General features: G+C 42.3%; 1 protein-coding gene across 1 annotated transcript in view; it reads right to left on the bottom strand.

The window, feature by feature from the left end:
- LOC121192112 (retinoic acid receptor alpha-A-like) overlaps window positions 1-14,074 on the bottom strand; it is a 67,367-nt gene that overhangs the window by 40,642 nt on the left and 12,651 nt on the right. Inside the window, exon 2 of the mRNA XM_041053675.1 lies at window positions 13,099-13,247. Coding sequence (XP_040909609.1) covers window positions 13,099-13,247 — 149 coding nt within the window. The remainder of the gene's footprint in view (window positions 1-13,098; window positions 13,248-14,074) is intronic.

Here is a 14,074-nt window from a genome sequence, read left to right as displayed (position 1 = left end):
TGTCTGCAGAGTGCAGCAGTTCAACCAGCATCATTCTCTCAAGACCATTTTAATATTTTTGTATTAAAGCTGCTAAATGGCTTTTGGGCCAAGGCAGAACTTCATTTGAACATCTGTCCTTTTTTTAGGTCACAGTGTAGAATAGGACCGTGGACCACAGGGCACTGAAATTCTCCACAGAAATCACATCTAACTCATTCACTCATCTTTGACCTCAGCCTTCATTTGAGCTCAGCTACAGGTTGTGATGCTACTGTGTAGTATGTGCTCTGTGGTCAGATGTCTGGTAGAATTGTTTGTTTGCTGGGTAGTGACACGTTTTATAAGTTAAACCAAAGGTTTTAAAAGAGGCTGAAAATGGTTTCACTCCTCATCTCTGCTGGAATATACAGGCACCAGACGACATTAGCAGCTACGAGCTTGATGCATCCAAATCTCCCAAAATCAATCAAACTGTCAGCTAACAAGTTGCAGTGTCGTTTAATATAAGGTTCTTATTAACATGTAGCAGCCAGTCAGAAGCATGTTCGGAAGTGTTTTCAATGACTCTGTGTAATATTATATAAACTTAATGAAGACATCAGTCAAACCCTTGAATCTTTGCCCACTTTTTGGAGATATGAAAAATTTATGAGCAGTGAAAATTTACAGGATAAATGAATATCAAGCTGATGTGCATTATTTAATATCATTAGGTTTTACTGAGGAGCTATATATGAGTGCTTTCTGGAAAATGTGATGTGTTTATGTTGGGAACTGCAGCTCTCTTCATACCAGAGCTGTCTTTTTGTTGCTGTTCTGTAGATAAGGCCATGTCGAGATGTAATGTCGGTGCATCAGGGGACACAAGCCTCAGCCACCTGGGAGACGAGGCCACTTCCCCCTGGACTGATAAACTGCACCTTAACCAAGATCATTATCCAACATCTTGTTATCTTAATGGGCCGGGTATAGGGTGTCAGAGCGACGGCCTCGCCATCTTAGGCCTTCTCATTTACAGATTAAAAAACGAAAGTGCTGCCCATTAATTATTTAGCTACAAGCCAACCCCTTGTCCACCTGGCCTCCTCCTCTTTCTCTCCCAATCTCCCTTTCTCTCTCTCTCTCTCTCTCCTGCCATCCACTGGCTGTCCGGCTCTTTGGACTCGGCCACAGCGTTTTGTGTTGCCTGAGCGTTCGGTACAGCTGAGGGGGGGAGAGAGGCAGAGCGGCGGATTAGCTTTCACTCTTAATCGTGTCGACATCTTATCACTGCCGTGGAAAGTGGAGAGGACACTGGAGACCCTGGGGGGTTCCAGAAAAATGAGGAGAAGAGGTAGAGTGGAAAGTCGGAGGAGGGGGGTGGTAGAGGGTGATAATTATCCAGTTTATCCAGTCCAGGCTATTACTTACACCTGCAGTTTACTGGAAAGACATGACAGAGTTCAAGCAGGGAACACAGTTGATAGAACAACTGTGGGCAAGAAGACAAGGACAACAAGTAAAGAAGGTTTCCTAAAATTCACTGACTGCAGCCATGAGAAAACTCCTAAATCCAATTATTCCTGTTCAATTTTGTTTTTTTTAATGTCAAAATGAGGGGTTGAACATATGCTGAGATACAAAGTTCTCAACCAACAGCAAAAAAATGATTGTATTCCATGTACACACACTTCCTCCAGTGAACACATCAAGGGTTGAGAGTGTGTGTGTGTGTGTGCACGGTGGGTTTTATAGACGCTACAAGTTGACATTTGGGAAACACAAAATGGGGACAGCGGTGGTGTTGTGGTTCACCTGCTGTATCAACTGAAAATACAGAACAACAGGACAAGAAAGGAGCCCAGACTGCACAAAGACCCGCATTGTTACTGTGGCAAATGTGAAACCTCAACAGATAAGGCACAAACAGAGTGGCAGTCAACAGCTACGACAATGGAAAACAAGACAGGGTTCTATCAGACCCCCACTCTTCTCTTATGCTCCTCCTCCTCTCTCCACCATACCCCTCCATGCTTATCTGTCCATCCGAACACCCAAAGTGCACAGATGGACCCGGAGATGCAGTAGAGACTGAAAGGTAAGATAAGGAGAGAGTAGAAAGGAGAGGGCAAAAAAGGAAGAGAACAAGAGGAGGAAGAAAAAGGACGGATAGCTTGTGAGAGGCCCGAACAGAGGAGCTGTGTGACTCACCCAACCAGTTCTGAATAGCTGCAGAGACACAGAACTGGAGACCGAACGAGAGGCATGAAAAGACAACGGAGGAGAGAATGAGGAGGTTTCAGGTCACCCGGTCCTCCACAGACGCCCCACTGTGGCCCTTTTCTTTAGGTTGCCGCTCGCCATTCAGCGCTCATCTTTCTGTCCCAGACCTGGCAGGGCCCCCCAGAGCAATCAGAAGCCATCTTTAAGCTCTCTCGCTCTCCAATGGGAGGCCTCCATCCTACTCACTTACACATTAACACACACACACCACACAGAGTCAGACCTGTTGCTGACCTGTCCCATCTAGCACGGCAAGGTATGCACTCACAGAAACAGTAGTGTGCCACAGGATTGTGTTTCCAAGGTGTGGAACTTCTTCAGGTGGTAACATTTCGGGTATGGTTGGACTTAAGTCCTGAATCTTCTGTCAAGAATTTAATGTTAATTACTCAGACCTACATCTGTATGACACAAAGTAATTTAGCACAGCGCTTTTGCTTAGAGGTCAGTTGTGGGCTGGAGTTGTGGAGTTGTGTTTGTGTCGCCCAGTTTTCATTCTCCTTTTAGCTTTGGTTTGGTCTCCACCAACTACTGAGGAAAAAAAAATGTAACTCTCCAGCTGCTAAATGCATCTTTAGGTTAGTTAGTTGTCAAACTTTGTCAGTCTGTCGTTAAATGCTTTGACCTGCCTGTCGTGTACCTGTCGTTCAGGGTGAGTCCATGTTGCTGGGAACTGGGCTCCCCAGAGCCAGCAGGTCCTGAGAAAACTCCTTTATGCTTGGTTCCCTTTGTCATTATCACCAGTATAGATCCAGGTGGAGTCTGGATCGATACTGAACAGGCTTGTGTTACAGTATAAGCTGACACACAAAAATAAATGAATCAAATCAAGTAACACAACAACAGCAAGAGCTGACACAAAGCTGTCACAATGCAAAGTGTATAACAGGAAAGGGATGAGCTCATGTTATGAGTTATATTCAGGTCAGAGTGTGAGTCAGTCACACAGCACCGTGTTGTATCAGACTGACTGTTGCTTCTCGTACCACTGTTCGATACGATTTCACAGCAGCGGCTGATTTCTGTGGACTTTTTGGGGGCTGGACGCTTGTTTTTCAGAGTTACTCTGAATAAATGTCAGCTGAGCTCATTTTTTATTTTAACCACAGCAAAGCTTAAACTTCATATGCAACTTTTACTTTGGTAAAAAAAAATTCTGCAGACTGGCATCACCCTCTGGTTCCCTGCTGGATATCAGCCCTGGCTTGTTTCTGCTCCTTGTTCCTCTGTGTTTGGCTGTTCCTGTCAGTGAAATCCTGAGTGCAGACAGAAAATAACCAACTTGTACAAACAGGTTTTCTTCCAGTTTTTCATTAGCTGGACTGATAATATGGAGCCAGTCAAACACTGGGATTATAATACAAACTCTCACTGTCATTTTAGGCCCCTTTTCAAACTCATGGTTTTGACTAACCCTCATCACTGCTGTTTTTTTTTTAAATATTAGCTTCAGGACAGCATTCTGGTTTGAGGAAGATGTTGGAATATTAGAAAATAAAACATATAATTCCAATGATACAAAAAATATGTTTTATCTTGATTTATGCTGTAACTATAGTTTCCCTGTAAAAGTTGGAACACAGTGCTGAGCTGCACCTTTCCACAAAATCCAACAAGTAAGCAAATGTGTTTAAAAAATACTCTACAGCACATAAAACCAAACCACCATTCACATTTTGGAGACCCGTTCTAGCAGGTACGTTCCTCTAATTCCTCTGACAAACCTCCTGCGAGAGGACACTTCACATACTGTTTCTTGACTTCACACATTGTCAACAACCTAAGCTCTGCCCAAATGTACCCTCACACTCCAGGTGATACACGCAACATACACAAAACCCAAATCTTGCCTTTCATCTTGGCCCTGACCGAAAAAAGACGAGAGGCAGTCTCACCAGCTGAGCTGCAGATTGCACCGAGGGGAAAGTAGAAGGATGTCGTGGCATAACAGTCATATCTATTTCCTGTCACACTTCTGCGCCGCTGACCCTCTCTGTTTGATTTTTCTCTCTCTATTAGCGCTCACACTTCTTTTATGTTGTACAGCGTTGACAAATCACATTATGGAGTGAGTGTTAGCACCGAGGGGAGCTGTATAGATTATGGTGACAGGCAGAACGCAGTCAGAGAAAGGGCCCCGGCGGATCCACGTCCTCTTTTCGCTCTCTATCTCTCTAGTCAGCTCAACTGGGCTCTTCATCATGGGCGTCCTGCAACAGCAGCGGACAGCAGGGAGTAAATAAAGATATGAAAAGCACATGGGGGAGGAGAAGGATTATGAGATGTGTGGAGGGTGCTGCCGGCCCAGGCACTGCTGTGGATGTAGGCAGGAGCAGAGAGGATAATATATAGGAAGGTTAACTGAGTGAGTGACACATGGCAAACCACTGGCAGCAAGACAAACAATAGGATTTTTCATTCTTTCAATGTAAATGACACCTGAATGTTCATTTTACTGCTGATTAAACCTTCATATTTATTGTCTGTCCTGATTCCAGGCCCTGATACATAAAACTCAACCAGTTCGTCAGTGAGATCTCCAAATCCGTGTAAGCACAAAAGCAGAAAAATGCATATGCAGTCTTGTTACCAGATTTATAAACTCCTGCATAATTCATTGCTATACTAAGGAGGTTATATTTTTAGTCCTGTTTATGTGTTTGTCTGTTAGTCAGCAGGATATCTCAAACCACTCTGCAAGATCTCCTCTGACAATAAGGGGGTTCCATGCTGTGCACCGCACTTCCAAAACAGAGCAGACCTACATCCACTTATTAACACCACATTTCTTATTCTTTTCCTGCTCTCAGAAAAGAAAATGTCATAAAAAAAAAAAAAAGTTAGAAGTTAGAAGTCCCACACAGGTTCAGTTGTGCAAAAGCATGCCCTGCTCAATACTGGAACCATTCTATTACCCACAATTATCTGTAAATTAATTCCCCACCAGGTTGGTCTTTTTCCCTGCTGCTGCATAAACCACATTATAAGGTTTGTGACCTGACCTGCCATGTAATCATACAGACTCAGAGCGGCCTCGCTGGGCAGTGCAGGCAAAAGCTGTGGGTGTTCAATGGCCTAAGTACATAAATAAATACTAAATAGATATTAAAAAAAAAAAAGAATAATAAGCCCAGTTTTTCAGACTCTGCCCAAATCTGATTTTGACATAATGCGGATAGTTCTAGATGTTAATTAGATCTAAGATGGTCCTGACTTTACAATTCCATTTTAAACAGTTTGGTCTATTTTTTTTTTTTTTTAATTTAATTTTTCAACCACATTAACTGAATCCAGTCTGAGATTATGGGATTTTCTTTCTGTTTTGATACAAATCTAAATGAAGGAGCAGATGTTTTTTTTCTAAATGCTTTATTATTAAAACAAGACTTTTAGTGTAGCTGCCCGGTTAGCTCAGTTGGTAGAGCATGAGACTCAACCTTTCAGGGTCGTGGGTTTGAATCCCAGTCCGGGTGGCACCACCTCCCATGGGCTCACCACCTGTGGAGGTGCCATAGGACTTCGGTGCATTGTGAATTGGGCGGGAGCTGCCCCCGTGACCTGGGCCTGGACCCAGATAAGCGGCAGATGATGACGTGACTTTTGGTGTATTTAGCAGCTGTGACCGAGGCACGGTGTGTGTTTTCCTGAGTGCTTTATAGATTTATATATGCCAGTTATTATGAAATTGTGAGTATGTTCACAAGCCTGATATCCACTACGACAGTTAGCCATAAATAGATGTGATAGACCGAGGAAGCACTTGTGTTGTTATGACCAGCTGTTAGAGCAGTATCTGAAACAGGATGTTGTGAGCTGTAGATTAAATTTCTAAGTATGTAGCCGCAGTAAATGGACGGCAGTTTACTAGTGCTTTTATCCAAAGTACCTCATTCCTACCTAACGCTCAGCTCAACCCTCTCACAAGTTTAGAAACAAGCTGTTTTCCTGTGTGGAAGGTGGAATGTGCATTCATTTTGTCCATACATTATTTATATGCCAGGCCTCCGGTAGGTCCTGTGAAAAATGAATTAGGTCTAAAATCTCTGGTGAGTACAGGTGAATTTATTCACCCATTGCATGTGGCTTTGCAGAGGAAAAGAAAGAGAGCAGAGAGGGCTGGCGGTTCAGAAAGAGGAGTGTTTCTTTTCCAGGGTGAGCATTCTGAATTGTGTTTTATTCACGGAGGTTATGGTCTCCCGCTTGTCAAACCAGTTCCATCAAACTAATCCCACTGTGTCAACGTCTCAGGATCCAACACGTAACACAGAGAGGGGGGAGGAGTGTTCTCAGCTCAAAGTTTTGTCTTCTTCCCTAAAGGCCTGTCAGCGCTGACGACACGCGTACAGATTCAATCTGTCTTTCTTTCTGGACATTTCAGGGCTTATGCAAAACAACGCTAAGATGTGAATTTCTAAACTGCTCTGCATCCAGTCTGAAAAAGGAAACTAAATCACTAAGGAAAACATTTTCTCTCTTAATTTTCTAGTTTCTAATTATACAGATAACATAGCTTTGATTTTATTTGTCCAGGTTGTGGGATATTCATCTGTAAGATTTCTTTTTCTTTTTCAGACACAGAATGCATAACATTGCTGGCTTCATCTGTCTGTAGGTGAAGCCAAGTGATGGCTTTTTGTCATTCTGACACACACGTTACATTACGTAAACGTTCAGCTTTATTCATGACATGACCGCTAAGGAAACAGCCACAGTGCTTGCGCAGTGTTTGGCACTAGGTGTATGACAAGGGGTGTGTTGAAAAGGGAAGAGCGGTTCACAGGCTGAGAGACACGAGGGGAAGCTCGCCCCTACTTTCACTACTGAATCCCTTAATAGCTTTTCTCATCGCTTTCATCTTTAATTAGAGAATTCTGCTGTGTATTTTATAATGTCAGATGGTGCACAGGCGTAGAATGACAAGACTTTGGATTGGGACTAATCCCTGTTTGCTTATTGCTGAATCTAAAGCGTTCTGCTGCTGAGTCCTTCATCCATCCGTCCATCCATGCAGCAGCATGGGTATAAGTTGAAAGAGAAGAGTTGTGAAGTGAGAGAGGCCACAGTGGCTTCAGGAAGTTCAGACCCTTTCACTGTCTGTTCACTTCGTTGTAACCTTGGGAGCTCACATACACAGGTGTGTGTGCTTTAGTCCAATCAGGCTCTGGACACATCTCAAGGATAATTAAAACAAACAGCATGCACCTGACCACAGTTTGGAGTGAGAGTTTTTGCTCAGGGTCTGAATACGTTTTTAAATAAGACAGTTCAGTTTCTGCATTTTACTAAATTTGCAAAAAATGTCTGAAAACATGTTTTCACTTTATCATAATGGATTATTGAGTGTAGACTGATGAGAACATTTTTTTTATCTATTTAAAATTAAATCTACAACACGGTAAAATGTAAAACTGGTTCTCCTGCAGTCTGGATTACCATGAAACTCTCCCTGTCGAATCATCAGTACAAAAGATTTACAGCTGTATTAGAAGATAATCTGGTTGTTTGATAAAAGGTCAAAGGTAAAAGCCTGTGTACATAACAGCTGCAAGGCTGGCTGTAACTCCCAAGGTTCATTTTGTCAAGAAACATCCGCTCACAGTGATTATAATTCTGTCATGTGCACAGCTACCTGTGAGCAGAAGCTTAAATGAGTTCACCTTTAATATTGTGGTCAATTTGAGTGAATTCAGCCACCGTGGCCCCTTTTGTTTGTTTCTGACTGCAGTGAAAAAGTGTTTTGAATTTGCTACCGCTCTGATTCGAGCCTCTGACTTGAATTTTAAATGGATATACAGGACAGAGAAACCAGTGGCCCCTCCCACAACCGTGGTTCAACATGACAGAAATCTCCTCAACCAAATATTAATGGTGTTTTTTTAGGTTTATACAATGGATTTTAATTTCTTAGCACCAAAGAGATTACAGTTGGTGAACAAGATGCACATTTAACATTGCCTTAATTAATGTTTGATTTATTCATTTCTTGTATGGGTTTTTCTTGGCCACTTGGTGCGGCCAACTCCTGAAGCTAGCACCGTTCTAGCAAATAGTCTATTGTCACATTCAGCAGACAAAAAGAAAGATTAGCTTTCATTTGGAGTTGTGTTTGTGTCCATCTGATGAATGTCATTTTAATATTCACTATCCTTTTAGCTCTGTTTTGGTCTCACCCATGTTCACCTCATAGCTGCTGACTGTGTCTGTCTGCTGTTTGGTGCCAGGCTGGTAGAGCACAGTGGGTTTATCAGAGCTTTTTTTTTTTTTTTGCTTAAAAAAATTGCCTGTTGTTGCTGAGAGTGAAACAAAATGGTAAAGTTTCAGGCCATAAAACCAAAACAATGAGCTAAAAAATGCTAAAAAGCTCTGTAGAGTTGAGGGAAACTACACAGTTGGGTGATAATTTCTCTTCTGTCACGCCATGTGACTCATTTCACAATTACATCGTTAGTTTAAAAATATGAAATGAGGCTTTTGTTTCTCTCTGTCTAGGTTGCGTGTTGCTGTTGTAGGTTTTATGTTCATGTGACAGCATCAACTTCAGACCTGTGCCGTGCTGTAAGGGTTACACAAATGTTACTGCTGCCATGAGTTTTATGAAAAAGTGTCACAAGCACATATTCAGGAATCAGAAAAACATGAAATTGCCTACACCTTTATATGACAAGATGCATGTCAGAAAGGGCTTTACATTTTTTCCACAGACCGTGCTGTGAAGAACTTCCTAGTGAACAAAGCGTAACCTGTTGAAAGTGCGTTCTGTGGACAGGGATACAGGTACTGGAAAAAGCTGAATTGTAAAATCTTTTTTGTAATCTGTCGGACTCTTAAGTTTCCTCTCCTGGGAGAAGTGTGATTAGCAAAGAAACACTAACTACAGAAACTAAAGCCAAAATGCAAGAGTTTACAGGTAAACAGAAATCTGAGAACCAGCAGTTCCTCATGCTCGGAAAGACAAATACAACAAATTGGAGTCTACAATACTACTTATATTTAGCTTTTTCCTCCTGTGTTTGTCAGTGGAATGAAAAGCAGAGTCAGTTACGGACATCATGCTCTGATGAAGTTACGGGAACTTACATATCAGATTCCCTCTGCTAACTTTAAGGTGGTGCCACAGCACCCGTGACACTGTGGAGTTTTCGTCCGGAGTTTTCAGGACACTGTTCAACATGTCAAACGGGCAGGAAGTGTAGAGGGTGACTGAATGTGAAGGCTGCCTTGACTTTGGAGGATTTCTTGACTTTGGGTCAACACAGATGAGACTGTCATCTGCTGCATATGCATGTGCTTCTGGAGGCCCATATGCCTGCACCGGTTTTTAACAATTCAAATCAGCTCAGTCCACACAAGCAAGCAAATCTGCTGCTGGGTAACTCAGGCTACTCAGTCACACTACAATCAGACTCTGAAAATATCACAGCCAGCACCTGTTAATGCTGTTGTCTGTGGCTTCATAATTATTTAATAATTTAACTTATTTATTGTTTAAAAATGTTTCTCCCTCACTTCTTGTATGGGTTTTTCTTGGCCACTTGGTGCGGCCAACTCCTGAAGCTAGCACCGTTCTAGCAAATAGTCTATTGTCACATTCAGCAGACAAAAAGAAAGATTAGCTTTCATTTGGAGTTGTGTTTGTGTCCATCTGATGAATGTCATTTTAATATTCACTATCCTTTTAGCTCTGTTTTGGTCTCACCCATGTTCACCTCATAGCTGCTGACTGTGTCTGTCTGCTGTTTGGTGCCAGGCTGGTAGAGCACAGTGGGTTTATCAGAGCTTTTTTTTTTTTTTTGCTTAAAAAAATTGCCTGTTGTTGCTGAGAGTGAAACAAAATGGTAAAGTTTCAGGCCATAAAACCAAAACAATGAGCTAAAAAATGCTAAAAAGCTCTGTAGAGTTGAGGGAAACTTATTTATTGTTTAAAAATGTTTCTCCCTCACCCCTTTTTTTCTTATCTGTCCCCTGTTTGTCTGTTTTCCTGTCTGTGTGTATATGGGCTTAACTTCACCTGCTCACCTGTGCTCTATCAGCCAATCAGCCACACCTGCAGTATAAGAACACCGGTCCTTCACTCTGCTCTTCCCCAGTCAGTTCGCTCAGGCCTGTTGTTATGATCAGTGGAGTGAGGGAAAACTTTTCACATCAGCTTCCAAAATTTCTCTGACAGCTACATCAAAATAAAATCCAGTATTTATGCCAGTACAGCTGGTTCAGCTCATTTAGGCTGTTTGTTTGTATCTGCTTTCACTTTGTAACAAACTGCCACAGATACTTAACAACACTTACATTCAGCCTGTTTATGTGGTGTGGCTACAAGGTTAGCACTAAGGCTAAGGTGCCACATTCACTGAATGGAAAGTGTCCCCCATTTCCTCTATGGTAAAGCTATACTTACTGTCCATTGTTTAGCCTGAGTGTGTGGTTTCTGACAGTGAAATGTTTGCAGTATATAGTTCCCTCAGAATGACCATGATGGAGCCAAAGACAGTAGCATCCATGTTATAATGGTTTCTGCTGACAACCCTACACTGTAAATGCTCCTGTTTTTTATAGATGGGACTGCATGTGTTATGTGAGGAAGAGTGAATATGTGAACAAGGGAGTGATTTAAGACACAGCCTGAGTTTTGACTTAATCTCATTTATTTGTCCAATGCAATAGAAATATTCACCTGAATAAGTAATAAAACTCAGTGTATTCACTGAAATAAACAATTCGGAGAGAGGTGATTTCTTCTGAATACAAGGAATTTAAAATAAAAGGTATTTTCTGTTGCTTGCCTTGAATTAATGATATGGCTGTGTTTAAAAAAACATTGATGTGCATCACTGCCATTTCTGGGAAAACCTCAAACTGCTGCTGCTTTGGCCTTAACTTCACATAAATGACATGTTTCTCTGAGAACTGAGGGAAAAAACCAGCAAAAGTTGGGATGTTCTGCATATGTGCATACATGTGAAAAGCACCGCCACGCTCCCACTCGCTGTCTGTCTTTGACTCTACTGTATTCACGGCTCTAATTGGCCCATTCACCGGGCAGTAAAAGGCTCTTCTTGCTGGCTAAAAGCCACAGCTGTAAGGGTACGCTCGGCTGCATCTCTCCAATGAAAGGAGTTTGCCCACTGCACCAAAGACAACAGTATATTTGCCATGGAGACAGAAATAAAACATGGGGGGAAAAAATAATTGTCTTAAGTCAAGATTTTAAAAAAAAAAATAATAAAATAAAATAAATCAAGGCTGTTCTGCCACGAACTGAACTATTTTTTATAAATGTGCCGTGTGGAGTGAGCAGAGTGGTGATAATCTCAGAAGCACATTGACAGTGACTTCCCTTCATTCACCACCTGTCATTACAGAAGCACAATCTGCACTATATGTGTGTGTGCTCAGACTCACAGTCATGTGATCAGTGACATGACGACTTTTCACTTATCTGTGTGAACCCACGCTGGGTATGGGGGGGGGCTTTCCTCAATCACATGCCAGAGCAGGGAGCTCAGAGGTCATGACCGGCCTTTTTACGATGAGGCTTATATTGGCACATAAACGGCATGGGAGTCCACAGACAACTTAGTTTGACCCAGAGTCTAGTGAGTGAACTGATCACCACCTCCCTCTGGGCCAAAAACTCTAAAGGATTCCTGGCATACCACTGCTTCAATTACAGAGGTGGGGAGGAGAGAGAGAGGACATGACACCGCAGCCTGGCTACACTGGAGGAAACTGCAACGCCTGGGAAGGAATTATACAGGCTGTCTGTGAGGTATACATGTGGTATGCTCACAGAAACCTTAATGTGATCCATTACTGTTCCCACGAACAAAGCAGTGTCAGTGTTTACTGTTTGGTGCTCGGCTCATCTGTTCTACATATACAATGTTCCAAACAGCATTTCAGTAATGCTTTAAAATCCATTCTTAGGAGCCTATTCACTGACTAGTCTACTGAATATTGTGTGTGTGTGTGTGTGTATACAGTATGTGCATGCGGGCGTGAGCGGTTGCCTAGCAACAGTTGCTGTAAGTGGAAGAAGAAAGATAGAAGACAGAATAAATGCTGGCAGAGCAGATGTTTGAAGGAATTTCTAAAAGTGGAGCATTTGAGAATGGCAGGCTGAGACTGAGCAGAGATGCTGTCATGTCTTAAAGGAGCAGTTCACCCACATTACAAAAAAAAACATTTTCTCACTTACCTCTGGTGGTTTTTAGTCCCCAGATAGTTTTGGTTTTACGGTTTTTAAGGTCTGCTGTGGCAGTGAAACTGAGGTAAATGGAGTTTGGTTTGGGGTGCGTTTTGGCAATTTTTGCGTTATGTTTTACGTTATGTTGTTTTCAAACCGTATTAAAGGCTTAATGTCCTGGAGTTCATTGCATGACAACACACGGATGCTGTTGTCATTGTATCCCAAAATGCTCTCCTTGTGTCTGAAGTCACTGAACTTCTTCTGTATTAGACATTTTACAACTGAATGATAAACGTTTTACAAAACAGCCCCAACTCAAGGTCGAACTACAAGCTTTTTCTGGAGCGTTCAACTGTACTCCAGTCATCATCAGCAGATCCAGTTCTCTCTGTATTATAGAAAAGGATTTGCTGACATGTGAGTTCAGTACCTGTTATGAGTTCATCCATACTACCATCCACAGAACAAAAGTTCAGAAAAGTAAGACGAAACCAAAGCTCTCAGTTTCACTCAGCTGCCATTTTCTCAAAAGGCTAAATAAAGACAGTTGTGTGAAAACCACTTCAGCGTTCAATAACAACCACTCTGGATGGAAATGCCCTTTGTCTTAGCGTCTCAGAGAGAAAACACAGCATCTCATTTGCTCTGACGAGGTTCGGGAGTACTACCTTGCAGCCTTCACAAGCACTGACACCGTAGTGGTATCCAGAGGACTTGTCCTGGCAGACGAAGCAGGGCTTGTAGACTCTGGGCGGGGGCGGTGGGGACGGCGGGCTGGGGACGAGCTCCTCAGAACTGGTGCTCTGTGTTTCAATGGCTGCAGGAAATGTAAACAAGAGGAAGAAGATGAAGAAGCTGGTTTTCAAATGAGAGAATGATTCATTCAGACATCTGACGCTAGAAAAAGACAATTAACAAGATCTTACTCAAAGATGCCCTGTGACAATAAGAATTATTTTGTCAAACATTTATAGGCCTGGATACGATTACACACACAAAGCATCTGATATTAGTATTTAATGGAACTTTACAATTACCAGGTTTCTTGTTTAAGGGGAAAGGCTAACTTTCTGCAAACAGGCTAGATCACCATAAATTTCAACCATGCTTTGGTCTTAGGAGGTTGAGTTACCCATGCCTCCACAAGCTGTTGTAGGAATGGTAATGACCAGTAGTTTGGTCGCTTGGCAGTTGGCTAGTTCACCACTTTCGTCCGGGGGAAGTCTAAGCAAATATTACAAAGGCTTTGTTTTATTATTTGTTTTTTGGCTCTTGGCTATGCTGGCCAGAGGGCGCTGTTCCTATGGTACAAACCAAGCTAAAGCTTTCTTTCATAGACCTGTGGAAGAGCTAGTGAAAGGCAGGCATTAAACAGCAGCGTTTATGGAAGATATGCCAGTAATTTGTAATTTACGCATACAAAAGCACTTACAATTCCTCAACAGAGGCCAGAAATCACATCACACCTTCAAGTGAAAACATACCAGACTCTGAATCTGTGCTGAGACTTAGGTGTTGCCCTCATGAACACAACCTAGCAGCGCAGAAAATGGAGAACAGTCTCTCCAGCATCTCTGCTGATTAGATTACATTCGTCCGTACTTCATCAGAGTAAACTCAATTACTGATGGTAAGGGACAAGCT

Source organism: Toxotes jaculatrix, chromosome 13, assembly GCF_017976425.1.
Source record: "Toxotes jaculatrix isolate fToxJac2 chromosome 13, fToxJac2.pri, whole genome shotgun sequence".
Classification (NCBI taxonomy): Eukaryota; Metazoa; Chordata; class Actinopteri; family Toxotidae; genus Toxotes; species Toxotes jaculatrix.
Note: the sequence above shows the minus strand (reverse complement) of the source record. Positions and strands in the feature narration are given on the sequence as shown.